Raw genomic sequence first — 14,134 nt, forward strand, 5'->3', positions numbered from 1 at the left:
AAATGAAATTAATAGGCAGCAGATTTAAAACAAACAAAAGGAAGTATTTCTTCACACAATGCACAGTCAGCCTGTGGAACTCCTTGCCAGAGGATGTTGTGAAGGCCAAGACCATAACAGGGTTAAAAAAAGAACTAGATAAATTCATGGAGGATAGGTCCATCAATGGCTATTAGCCAGGATGGGCAGGGATAGTGTCCCTAGCCTCTGTTTGCCAGAAGCTGGGAATGAGCGACAGGGGATGGATCACTTGATGATTACCTGTTCTGTTCATTCCCTCTGGGGCACCTGGCATTGGCTACTATTGGAAGACAGGATACTGGGCTAGATGGACCTTTGGTCTGACCCAGTATGGCCGTTCTTATGTTCATAGAATATCAGGGTTGGAAGGGACCTCAGGAGGTCATCTAGTCCAACCCCCTGCTCAAAGCAGGACCAACCCCAACTAAATTATCCTAGCCAGGGCTTTGTCAAGACTGACCTTAAAAACCTCTAAGGAGGGAGATTCCACCACCTCCCTAGGTAACCCATTCCAGTGCTTCACCATCCTGCTAGTGAAAAATTTTTCCCTAATATCCAACCTAAACCTTCCCCACTACAACATGTTCTTAAGTTGTGTAACTTTCACCTCCATCTTCTTTCCCTCAGCACTATCAGTAAGGATCATTCTGGTCTGTTGCTTTTGACATGGCATTGAGCCTGAAACAGAGCACTTGAAACACCAACCCAGCAGTTTATTTTAATTTGACCTCTTGCTAACTTTCCTGTACTCCTGACAGATGCACAGTGGAGCTATAATAGCACAAGGGTACAGTTATACCACCTATCTCAACACACTTGGTGGGTGCAGGTACTAGGGCAAATGCCAGTGCCGTCCTCAGGCATACGCAGCTGCGTAGGGCACCATGAAATCTGGGGCACCAAATTGCCTGAAATTGCGTGGTGTCCTAGGCAGCTGCGTGCTGCATATGCGGCAGCACCAGCCCTGGCTGCCCCCCTTCCCCCCTGCCATGGGCTGCGCCCACTGCAAGGGGCAGGGCTGTTCCTAGGGGAGTGGGGGGCCCCGGACAACTCCCTCCGCCCCACCTCTTACCCTCCGCCCCTGCTCTACCCCGGCCCACCCCCATTCTACCTCTTCCTCCAGTGACCCCTTATTCACCCGCAGTGGCAGGAAGCGGAGCAACCCAGCCCCAGCCCGCTCCACTTCGCCAGCTCCCAGCTGCGGCGCTCCGCTTCTCGCTGCCAGTGAGTGCAGGGAGGTTGGGGAAAGGACGTCCCCCGCACTCGACGGCAGCGGGAAGCGGAGTGACGTGGCCCCAGCCCGCTCCACTTCCCTTGCCCCGGCCCCAGCCGTGTCGCTGGGGGGGTGCGTTAGGAAAAGGTCCCCCGCCCCACTGACTCACCAGCGGCGGGAAGCGGAGCCCTGCGGCTGGGAGTTGGCGGAGTAGAGCTGGCTGGGGCCAGGCTGCTCCACTTCCTGCCGCTGACAGTGAGTGCGGGGGTGGGATCCCTTCCCCGAGCGACACAGCTGGGGCCTGGGCAAGGGAAGTGGAGCGGGCTGCTCCCGGTCCCCCACTAATCCTCCTGGCCACTCTGGGCCTGTGGAACCCCCAAAGTGCCCCCCCACAGCTCCTGCCTCCCAGACCCGGGGGGCGGGGGGGGGGCTGTGTAGGGCACCCAAATGGCTAGGGATGGCCCTGGCAAAGGCAACATTTTAAAGTAACTGAACTTATTTACTGTTGATTGAACTCCCAATTCATGTGATAATCCCTGGCAAAAATAGTCTAGAGTTAAGCTGTAAACACTGAGGGAGGTGCGCAGCTTAAAACGACAAGAAACAAACATCATCTGGCAATACAAAATTAAGATAAACCTAAAGTCAGCAAGATGTAAACTTCTTTCTCTGCTTACCTTCCCCCTGTGGACACCGAACAGTGGGATGGAGGTTTTGATAAAGCCATTCAGTTTGCTGCCACAGGCAGCAGAGATCTTACAAATCTGCTCCATGTGCTTTATTTGCACAGTGTGCCAGCCATATAGAGGGAATGCTGGAGTGTGGGGCTATGGTTTAATGCATAAAATATCTGGCATGCCCATGTGAAGCCCACCGCCAGGAGTCCTTGGCATGTAAGCGCTCTAATTTTTGGTCCAACCCTCCATCTTCATAGTTTTACAAACAAGGTCTTAAGTCTTGCTGTATGACAACTTTCACGTTTGAAATCCTGTAAACTCCTGGGGAATGAATCTAACCGGGTGTCTTTCAGTGAAAGGTGCAGCAGTTTGTTTGACTGCGTCTGGCTCAGAAGAAAAGCTTACTGTAGTTATTTAAAGACTCCCTTCTGTTTAAAAGATGTGAAAGTGTGCAGTCTTGACTTCCGTATTCTGGTTGATAGACCAGTTAAGTTACTGGTCAGTGTTTGGAGTCTTTGATGTTGTGATATCTGCAACCCTGAGGCTCAGAGTAGTGCTTGGTTTTCAGTTCTATGGGCAGAGTTAAGGTGGATTGAAAAACTTCAAGTATACTTTCAATCCAAGTATTTGGAGTATTCAACTCCAAACTTTCAAGTGACTTAAGTACAGCCTTCGCGTTGAATTTTCAGGCTTTGTAATGTTTGGGGGGGGGGGGGGGTGTTTGTGTGGACTAGAACATTCTCAAGGGAGTCCCCTGTAAGTAACTGATAGGTGTTTAGTCTTAAAATTTACCTTAAAGTTCCCAGGCTGGGAATTTCCTTAGGTGTCTAAAATATATATTGAATTGTTCAGTGATGGGAGTCCTGCAGTCTCCAACCTGTGTGGGGCCAGCCCCCAAACTGTCCCGGGAGCAGGGTTCCCTTTCTACCACCAGTCAAGTGGATAGGTACATAGGGATAGGACACGTAAAATGAAACTAGCTGGTTTGGGGAGTAGTCCCTAGACTGCTAGGGGTACCCACTCTTCACATGGGCAAGAGCCGGTCTAGTGTCCCTCCCCACTCTCCCATCTTGACTGCGTGCTGCTTCTGCCCCCCCATCCCTGTTGTGGCTGCTACCATTGAAGCCATGCGGAGTTAAGAACTCTACAGAATTCATCATGTCACCATAAATTGCTTTTATTTCCTCCCACATGCACACCTAATAAAAACCTTTACAAATGAGACAGCTATCTGGCCTTATCAGGTGCTTAAATATGGCCATGAGTGTGGTTTCAATAAGACTGAATCAACCTTGGCCAACTGTTGTGCCAAAGGAAGTTCTGGAAACATTCCAGAAGTGCAGCCGTCCTATTTTTCTCTCTCTCAAAAAAGTCAGGTCCAGTTTGCCTTAAAGTTTCCAGAAATTCTAATGCACATGTTAAACTTCAGACATGGTCAGTTCTGGATGTCTTATAATGGGAAAAGCTATTGTCCACCTTAACTCCGGGGAAAAAAGTGCCTCTCCGTAATACATCATCAGAGCTACTTTACTGTATTCGAGACTTCTGCCATCCTGTTGTGGTCCTTCTGGAATGCCTTTTATCACATCTTTGTTACAATTGTCTCTCCCTCCTTCCAGCCATGCTCAGTCGCTGGCAGCATTGCAGGCTTACTCTCATTGGCTAGCCCAGTTCTACAGTGAAGTTCATCGGCAGAATCCAGAGCAGATCATCTCTCTAGTCTCCACCGCCCTGGAAGCAATTATTCCACTCATCAGCTCCAAGGTACCTTCATCAAAAAAGGCGAATACTTCTCTGAGAAACAAGAGGATAAAACCTGAAATTAACGTCCAGCCTTCCATGCAGATGCTACTCTTGTCTCTATGCATTTAGCAGGTTGGCCCTCAGGACAAGTGAATCTGCAGATGAGAGGTTCTGTTTGTTTGCCTATGCAATGCATTTGTCTGCTTTCCAAGAACATGGTGAAAAACTTGGTGAGGTGTGAAGGTAGTGTCACTGAGACAAAAGCTGCCTTAAATAGCATCCTAGAAATAAATGACAGAGCTGCAAGAGCAGCCTCTTAAATAAAGATGGATTAATAAAGGTCTAATTATATTGTGGCTCCTTTAATCTGGGAGTTGAGAAATCTTCACACTCGGTGGTAAGGGATTGACCTGTGTTCTGATTAAAGGCCACTGAATACTGACTTGTGCTTGAAGGCTAGTTTGTGTGAATGTTCTGTTTGTCTGGTTCAGTGTGCTCTTGAATACCAGTGCTGTGTCCCAGAAAGTCCACTGTCTCTTCTTGACGCTGGGTGGGACTGAGTTACTGCGGAGCCTAAGAGAACATGCTTTCTTTTTCAGGTGCAAGAGAAGTTGCTGTTGTCTGCATGCCACTTGCTGGTCTCGTTAGCTACCACAGTGCGGCCAGTGTTCTTGATTAGAATCCCAGCAGTACAGAAAGTTTTCAACAGGATCACAGATACCTCAGCTCAGCGGCTTCCTGATAAGGTGCTGTTTGACTCTAACACAAATGCAGAATGTCAGTTTAATTGAGTGCCCTGAGGAAACAATACCACAGCTTTTACCACCATGGTACATCAATTTCAGGGAAAGAGACGTTACTCCTGGATTCTATAAACATTACGTGCAGCAATCTGAGTGTCTTGGATACATCCGTGGCCTTTAATGTTTAGAGTAGAAGTACTAAAAATGAGGAAAAACATAAAATTTAAACTCACAAATCTCATTAAACAACAACTTAACTTCCCGTAACTTGTACCTGATGTCCTGGCTGTTTTATGATGGCAAGAGCTCTGAATTATCTACACTTGATAGTTTTGTCTCTGAACCTCTGCGTTCTAGGGCTGACTGTGACTCATGGGGAGGAATATTTCCATTCAGATTCCTTAGTCTGCATTCCCAGTTTAAATGCTGATTTGTATTAAGTAGTACTTAAAGGCCCTGGCAAAGATCAGGGTCTCCTTGTGTTGAGGACTGTACAAACCTACTGTCCCAAAGAACTTGCAATATAAATAACAAGACAGACCATAGGAAGGAGCAAGGAAGTGTTATCCTTGGGCTTGTGTACACAGTGCTGTGGACTGTAGAGGGGCCAATTGCAGAGCTCACCAAAGTGTTGCAATCTAACTGCCCTGTTTGGACACTAGTGGCACAAACTAAAAGGTGCCCAGTTTGTATTAACGTATGTCCTCTTTCAAACAGGACTCTGTTAATGTAAGCTAGATAGCTTTTAGGATACATCTACACTGCAGTAAAAGACCTGTGGCGCAGCCACAGCTGGCCTGGGTCAGGTGACTCTGGCTGTGGGGCTATAAAATAGCAAAGGGGAGGAGGATCTCAGAGCCTGGATTCCAGCCTGAGCCCAAACATCTACATTGCTATTTTTATCCCTGTAGCAGGAGCCCACTGAAACACTCTGTGCTGCGTGTTTTTTTTTTTTTTTTTTTTTTTTTTTTTTGCAGTATAGACATACCCTTGGTTCATGCCAGCAGTGTCCACACAGGGTAGTTAGATCACAGCACTTTGGTGGGCTCTGTAATTCACATCACTGTAGTCCACGCTGCTGGGCAGTGTAGACAAAGCCCTCGTTATTCAGATGCAGAACTGAAGCACAAAGATTGAGTGAATTGCTCAAGGTTACCCATCCGATGAAGTGAGCTGTAGCCCACGAAAGCTTATGCTCAAATAAATTTGTTAGTCTCTAAGGTGCCACAAGTACTCCTGTTCTTTTTGCAGATACAGACTAACACGGCTGCTACTCTGAAACCAGAGTCTGGGAACTGAATCCAGATCTGAGGCTGGGTCTAGTGCCTTAATCACAATACTCGCCTTCCCCTTCTAGTTTGTAGAGCTGCAAGATTTCAGTTGCATGTTGAGTTTAATGTCTCTCTTTTATTAAACTGGATTTTCAGGGCTTATGCTAGAATCGCACTTCCATATAAAGTGAGAGAGGTCTCCCTTAAATGAGGCAATAGCAGGTTCCTTAAAGCTGCATTGTTTCAAGGCTTAATGTTTCGTTGATTCCAGGCCCAGGTGCTGGTGTGCAGAGCGCTCTCGAATGTGTTGTTGCTGCCATGGCCAAATCTCCCAGAGAATGAGCAGCAGTGGGCAGTTCGCTCAACCAACCATGCCAGTCTGATTTCTGCCCTCACAAGGGAATACCGCCATCTGAAATCCAGTGCCATCCTGCCACAGAGGAAAGTGCGGCTGGAGGACAGTAAGTGCTCTGTTTCCTGATATGAGCCATCCACCAGGGCAGCTGCTGATAGGGAATCATTAAGCAGAGTTGTTCCAATAACTGCACTAGCTGGAAAGCCTGTACTCAGAGACTTATTTGGGAGGCTGAGGTGTGAACAGTTAGATCAAATGACTGTTTATGCGACTGTGCTTCCCACCTTTTCAGTGAGTGTTTTAAAGGGAACTTTTGCTCCAGTGAGTTGTCAGTACACTTCTTTCCTCTGAGAGCAGGATCAAGTTGTTGTTGGGACGGGTTGGATCACAGAAACCCCCTTGGGGCTGCCAAATGGTATGCCAAGACTACTTCTGCCCCTGCTTTCGCTGCCAGCTTGGGACTCCACTCTGTCTTGTTGAGGCAGACACGCCAGTCTGCTCCAACACAGACCCAGGGTCTGGACCACGTGCCCCAAAGCTGCAGACTTAACTGAAAGCAGCTTAAGAAGTGTTCCTGTCTTTAACACTCAGATGCCCAACTCTCAATGGGGTCCAAACCCCAAATAAATCAGTTTAAAGCTTATACAGGGTAAACTCATAAATTGTTTGCCCTCTATAATGCTGATAGAGATGCACAGCTGTTCCCCCCCCCCCCACATAAGCCCCCCAAAGCTGACAGAGAGAGATGCACAGCTGTTCTCCTCTCCCCCTCCCCCTGGGTATTAATACATACTCTGGGTTAATTAATAAGTAAAAAGTGATTTTATTAAAAACAGAAAGTAGGATTTCAGTGGTTCCAAGTAGTAACAGACAGAACGAAGTGAATTACCAAGCAAAATAAAATAAAATACGCAAGTCTATGTCTAAGAAAACTGAATACAGATAAAAACCTCACCCAGGAAGCTTCCTTTTACAGACTATTCTTCTTCTAGTCTGGGTCCAGCAATAACTCGCACCCCTTGTAGTTACTGTCCCTTGTTCCAGTTTCTTTCAGGTATCCTTGGGGGTGGAGAGGCTCCCTTTAGCCAGCTGAAGACAAAATGGAGGGGTCTCCCACGGGCTTAAATAGACTTTCCCTTGTGGGTGGAGACCCCCCTCCTCTCTCCTATGCTAAGTCCAGCTCCAAGATGGAGTTTTGGAGTTACATGGGCAAGACACATGTCCATGCATGACACAGTTTTTACAGGCAGCAGCCATTGCTTACATGCTACCTTGAACGTCCTCAGGTAGAATTCTTATGTGGATTGGAGCCTTCCAAGATCCATTGTGCGTTAAGTGCTTCTTGATTGGGCACTTAACTTGCAAATTCCTTTCTAAAGAAGCTGACCAAATGCCTTACTAAGGTTATTTAAAATCAAACAAGAATACAGCCAATATTCATAACTTCGAATACGATAATGACACATGCATACGAATAGGATGAATAGATTCAGTAGATCATAACCTTTACAGAGATGTTACATGGCGTATGTAGCATAAAACACATTCCAGTTATGTCATATATACATTCATAAACATATTTCCATAAAGCCTTATGGGGGGCACCGTCAGTCGTTTTTAACCTTCTAGGCAAGAAAGATTACATTATAAAATACTCTAGCTCGCTAATGCAATAGTTTGGGGGGCTACCATTAGGCTGTTATGCTGAAAATCTATGTTGGAGGTAATGTTCCCAAAAATTTCAGCTGTGAGAAAATAGTAAGGATTTTGTCAAGACTCAGATATAGAGAACCCTTGTTGGGGTCGGGGGGTTGAAATTTCATGTTCTCTGCTAGTTAAAAGGGTTCCTATGCATGTTGTGGGGCTTTAGTTTTGAGGATCATTCCACTAAATATTATTTGGAATCCTACATTATCACTTACAGCTACAGTATGGACACAAGGTGTTCTTCGTCGAGTGATTGCTCGTTTGTATTCCACAATAGGTGTGCATACTTGCCACGTGCACCAGTGCTGGAAGTTTTTCCCCTAGCAGTGCCCATGCGGGGAGTGCCCCAGCGACTCCTGGAGTGGCACCTCCATGGCGTGGTATAAGGGGAGCGGCACGCTCCCCCTACCCTCAGTTCCTTCTTGCCGCCAGTGAAGGTGCGTCGGAACTACTCTGCTCAAGCTTAATGCTGTAGCTCATCCCCAGAACTGCTTGCTCGTTCAGTCTTAATACCTGTAGTTAGTTAGCTGTTTAGTTAATTCAGTTAGAGCGCTCAGGCCGGGGCATGTCCTGGGTTTTAAGTCATGCGACACTTGTAGGCGATCTTATGCCAAGGAATGACCTGCACGCGGACTGTCTCAGCAGTTTGGGAGAAGCCCATATCCGCGATCATTGCAAAATTTGCAAGTCGTTTAAGCCTCGGACCAAGAGAGAAAGGGACATTAGGCTCCAGGCTATTCTGATGGAGTCGGCGCTGATCCCGACTTCAGTGCGCTGCTCCGAGTCGGCACCGGGCACCGCGGTGTCTGTGTGCGGCGACCCTCCGGCGCTATTGACCAGTCGGCACCGCTCCCCATCTGCGGGGAATGCCAAGAAGGCTAGAAAGACGCCGCTTTTGCAGCAGCACCGAAGTAAACCCGGAACAGAGGCTAGACCCATGTCCGGCAGTCCTCGATCCCCACCGGCCTCTAGGCCTCCATCTCAAGTCGAGCGGAGTAGCCCAGCCCATTCAGAGCAGGCCTCCCCAGATGTCTAGATGCCCTCCACGCCGGTGGCCCGGGACGTTATGTCCATGCTGGTACCAGGAGCACCGCCGATGTCGGCTCCACACTCCAGAGGCAAGCCACCGCTGGGATCTCCACAGTCGCCCCCGTCTCAGTCAAGAGAATGTTCCCAACTCCATTCACCGTCTAGTGACCATTCAGGGCAAAGTCCAAGTGCATTGCCCTCGACTCCCACTACGCTGTCTGGTTGGGTTCCGTCTGACCGAGATTCTTGGCACCGCTCCACCTCGAGGAGCGAATACCGATGGGACCAAGGCAGATGTCACCAAAGGACAGGTTCGAGACCCTGAAGGGGCTCATCGACACAGTCACAGTCCTGGTGACAACAGCCAGAGCGTGCCTCTAGCTCTTGGGTCACATGTTGGCGTGCATGTACGTGGTCCGGCACGCCAGACTCAGGATGAGGCCCCTCCAGTTCTGGTTGGTCTCAGAGTTCTCCCAGGCCAGGGACAGGATGGACAAAGTTCTCACCATACCCGACTCGGTGATTGCCTCCCTACGGTGGTGGTCTGCCCCAAGCAACATGCTCCAAGGGGTCCTGTCGCTGGAACTGGTGTCCGATGCATTGGACCTGGATTGGGGGGCTCACATGGGGAACATTCAGAAGTAAGGTCTGTGGTCGGCTCAGGATCTGACCCTACACATAAATGTCAAGGAGCTCAGGGTGGTACGGCTGGCGTACATGGCCTTCCGCTCGCACTTGGAGGGCAGGGTGGCCAGAGTCCTCATGGACAACATGGCCTTGATGTTCTATAGCAACAGGCAAGGCGGGGCCCAATCCTCTGCCGCGAAGCCCACAGGCTGTGGGATTTCTGTATAGCCCACATCTGCCTAAAGGCTTTCCATCTACCGGGCGCCCGGAACGCGCGGGTGGATCACTTGAGCAGAGATGTCTCCTCTCAGCACGAGTGGTCTCTCCACCCGGAGGTGGCTCACAGGCTTTTCCGAGTGTGGGGTACTCCCCCGGTGGACCTGTTCGCAACTCAACAGAACAGGCACTGTCCCCGGTTCTGTTCCAGCGGGGACTGGGACAAGGCGCTATCTCTGATGCCTTTCTCCTGTCCTGGTCAGGCCAGTTTCTTTGTGCCTTTCCCCCGTTCCCACTGATCAGCAAGGTCCTGGAAAAAAATAAAGACGGACAAGGCCCGGGTCCTTCTGATTGCCCCGGCATGGCCCAGGCAACATTGGTACAGGACCCTCACGGACCTGGCCGTTACTCCACCATGGTTGTTGCCATTTCGCCCAGACCTGCTCTCCCAGGACCAGGGCCGCCTCCTCCATTCCAGCCTAGCAGCTCTCCACCTCACGGTGTGGCTGCTCAATGGTTAGGTACGGAGGAAAGGACATGCTCAGAAGGGGTTCAGTCCGCGCCCCTCCACGCGCTGCGCCTACTTGGCAAAGTGGTCCCAGTTGTCCAGATGGGCAAACGAGCGGGGCGTTTCCCCGATGGCTGCCCCGATCCAGCTTATCCTGGACTACTTTCTCCACCTTAGAGCCCAGGGCCTGGTGCCCTTGTCAGTCAAGGTGCACCTGGCAGCTATATCGGCCTTCCATCCGCCAGTGCAGGGTCGTATGGTATTCTCCCATGCTACTATGACTGGCCGCTTCCTCAAGGGGTTGAACCGTCTCTTCCCTGTATGCTCTGCCCCCAGTCCCACAGTGGGACCTAAACCTGGTCCCACCTCTCATGGAAGGTGGCCTTCCTGGTCGCAATCACATTGGCCAGGTGGGTCTTGGAGCTCAGAGTCCTGACCTCCGAGCTCCCATAGACGGTTTTCCATAAGGACAAGGTCCAGCTCTGCCTGCACCCTGCATTCCTCCCGAAGGTGGTCTCCACCTATCACATGGGTCAGGACATATTTCTACTGGTCCTCTGCCCCAAGCCCCTCATGTCCAGTGAGGAGCGCCGTTTCAACACGCTCGATGTGCAATGGGCTCTGGCTTTCCACCTCGTGTGGACCAAGCTGTTCAGAAAGTCCTCACAACTGTTCATCACCTTGGCTGAGCGCATGAGGGGTTGGTCGATCTCCACTCAGCAGCTCTCCAACCGGATCACTTGGTGCATCCGTACCTGTTATGATCTGGCAGGTATCCCCCGCCACCAGTTGTGAAGGTGCACTCGACTCAAGCGCAAACCTTGTCGGCTGTCTTCTTGGCCCACGTCCCCATCCAGGGCTGCCACGTGGTCTTCGGTTCACATGTTCACCTCGCACTATGCGATCATCTCCCAAACCAGAGATGATCGCATCTCCCAAACCAGAGATGAGGCCGGGTTTGGCAGGGCTGTACTCCGTCCTGAGAATTTGTGAACTCCTACCCACCTCCAACAGATATAGCTTGGAATCACCTATTGTGGAATACACATGAGCGATCACGCAAAGAAGAAAAGACAGTTACCTTTTCTGTAACTGGTGTTCTTCGAGATGTGTTGCTCATGTCTATTCCACATCCCGCCCTCCTTCCCCTCTGTCGGAGGTGTCTGGCAGGAAGGAACTGAGGGTGGGGGGAGCGCGCAGCTCCCCTTATACTGTGCCATGGAGGTGCGACTCCAGGGATTGCTGAGGCGCTCCCCCCTACGGGTACTGCTAGGGGGAAAACTTCTGGCACTGGTGCACGTGGCGAGCACGCACACCTATTGTAGAATAGACATGAGCAACACATCTCGAAGAACACCAGTTACGGAAAAGGTAACTGTCTCTTCAAAGCTGGCACATTCTGGAGAGCAGTGGTCTGCTTTATATACGGTACAAGTGTGTGGGGGCTGGGCTGTCTCAGTCCTAAAAGGACAGTTGCTACTAATCAGAAACCTGCTGTGCAGCTTGAATTGGTCCAGTGTTTTCTCTCCTCCATTGGTATTTACACAGTGCTGGCTTGCAATGTCTTCACTGCTGTTGCCATTGTCATGAGTACTAAATTGACCCAGTGTATCCCATTGTTCCAGCCTGTTGTTCTTTGTTTTCTTCTTGTTTGGTGTTACTTTAACTAGCTGTATGTTTAAATGAGACCACTAATCTGCCTTCTCTGTGATCCCATAGTCTGCCTCTTAGTAGAAGCAGTAACCATTTGGACAAGCAAGGTACTTGAACACATGGCTAGCACTAAGCATGTGAGTTGTTGTCTTCAGTGAGCCTGTTTGCTTAAAACTAGGCACACTCTCTGAAGCTCTTTTTGCATTGGGAACTTGAGCTGGTGTATAGTCATCTTGTCTGTGGAAAGGCTTCTAGGTTTTGGCTATTGTAGATGTGGGTGAGTGATTTCTGCCACCTGGTTAATTTTCTTAGTATCCCTGGAAAATCTCTCATAACTCTTTCTTCATCTTGATTTGCAGCCAAAGTGATCATCCACCAGACACTTAGTGTCTTAGAAGACATTGTGGAGAGTATCTCTGGAGAGTCTACCAAGTCTCGGCAGATCTGTTATCAGTCACTGCAGGAATCCGTGCAGGTCTCACTAGCCCTCTTCCCAGCTTTCATTCATCAGTCAGGTATAACAATAGGATAAGCTTTAATGCTGTGAGTAGCTCTTATGAGCTACTGATAAATGCCCAAGGCCCATTCTGATAAAATTAGCCTTGGCACATACATGATATGCATAGATATGTTTGCCCAAGTGGAATGTGAATCAGTACCATGGGCAGCTGTTTAATTAGGAACTTTCAGGTTAAGCTGCATCTTGGATCAGGAAAGGGTCAGAGGACATTTGATAGGGAAATGGTCTTAAATTGCTTAAACAACTGGTATTCCAGCTGACGAGGACATAGTCATGAAAGCTTGTAACATACTGAATCCTCAAAATTCCCTATACCTGCTCCTCGGGAATGGTCCCTTGCACCACACACTATGGAACAAACCCGGCTAAGGGTTTAAAAACAAAAAATGTTTTTTGCATGTAATGTTATCTGGCATTTACCATATCTTCAGAATCGTGAAGAGGTGTGGAGGTGTAGCCCCGTTCAGACCAAGGCAGACAGTTCTTGAGACTGCTTGTGAAGCAAAGAATCCTCGGTCAGAGCCAGGCCCCAAAGGTCCTTGCTAACCAGTCTTATCCTGAGCAAGACCCCAGTTAATCTTGAGAAGCAGGCTTTGTATCACACTCTGGCAGCTGGAAGCTAAGGCCCCTGGAATACCCAGCACCTCACCTTAAAAGAGGCACCAGGGCAGCCAAGTGAGACCCTCATGGGTCATATCTAGTACCCCAAAGAGAGCTGGCAGCTTCTGCAGTGGAGCAGGAATACAAAACTGTTTCCCTTGGCTGTGTAGAGAAGTAAAGAGTTGGGGGGTAGGGGGAAGAGTAAGAGACAGGATAGAGGACAACTTTAAATGCAAACAAAATCCAGTAGGGTGAGCTGGGGTCACAACTCCCTGATTAACCATTCTGGTGAATAGCTAGCAGACAAGGGAACAGTGAAATTACCTTTGTGAACGGTCTCATGCAGTTGCAATATTTATCCATGGTTGGACATGCACAGTGAAAGAATTGAGCAGATACAGCTTTAACATGGTTACCCAGTCAAGTGTGTGAGACAGTGCTAGCACAAGACTTTGACTCTGCAGTGATGATCAGTTAAGCACACAACCATGTGCTGGGAATTACCTCTGAATTCAGCCAAGTGTCTTTTAATAATTACAAAAATCAAACCAGTCAGTTTCCTTTTTCTCCTCCTCCCTTCCCCCGCCTCTTAAAGGTGCGTAGCTTTTGAATTTCATGTTACTTCCTGTTGATCCTGTATAAGCAGTGAACTGACAGAGCGTGGCCCAAGAGTAACCTCAGTACCTTCCATGTTGGCTCAGACTAATTAAGTGGGTTCTCTACTGTTAGCACTGTATCATGCTGGCTGGATGTATAAAAGGCCACTCCAGTTTGCCTCTTCCACCAGGTGTCAGGTTATAAACCTTTGGCACCAGCCCTTAGTCTCACTTACAGTGGCAGCCCTGCTGGTAATCCCAGCATGAATAAGTAAAGGGGAATCCAGCACAGGAGGAGCAGATCATTAACAAAACAAACATTTGCAGTGCTTTACAGCTGTCTCGTTAACACCTTCCCTTGCCTTTCTTCTTTCTATTATAGATGTGACAGATGAGATGCTGAGCTTCTTCCTCACCCTCTTCCAAGGACTGAGGGTACAGATGGGAGTACCTTTCACTGAGCAGATCATACAGACCTTCCTAAACATGTTCACCAGGTATCTGTCACCCCAGTTGCCTAACTGATGAAAAGTTATTTCTGGACCCTGTGTGAGGAAGCTCTTTACCTTGAGAACTTCTGCTGTATGAGCAGCTTGCTGATTGGCCACTTCTCTAAAGTGTCCATTAATATTTTCACCCCCTCAAAGTGTCTGGA

The 14,134-nt window shown here is 48.9% G+C and overlaps 1 protein-coding gene across 3 annotated transcripts in view; it reads left to right on the plus strand.

Annotated features, from left to right (window-relative positions):
* XPO6 (exportin 6) overlaps positions 1-14,134 on the plus strand; it is a 115,534-nt gene that overhangs the window by 86,405 nt on the left and 14,995 nt on the right. For all 3 annotated transcript variants that reach the window (XM_074965708.1, XM_074965707.1, XM_074965706.1), the window contains exons 15-19: positions 3,531-3,675; positions 4,254-4,400; positions 5,940-6,129; positions 12,123-12,278; positions 13,862-13,976. In XM_074965708.1, coding sequence (XP_074821809.1) covers positions 3,531-3,675; positions 4,254-4,400; positions 5,940-6,129; positions 12,123-12,278; positions 13,862-13,976 — 753 coding nt within the window. The remainder of the gene's footprint in view (positions 1-3,530; positions 3,676-4,253; positions 4,401-5,939; positions 6,130-12,122; positions 12,279-13,861; positions 13,977-14,134) is intronic.

The sequence above is a fragment of the Natator depressus genome, chromosome 10 (genome assembly GCF_965152275.1).
Source record: "Natator depressus isolate rNatDep1 chromosome 10, rNatDep2.hap1, whole genome shotgun sequence".
NCBI classification, from domain to species: domain Eukaryota; kingdom Metazoa; phylum Chordata; order Testudines; family Cheloniidae; genus Natator; species Natator depressus.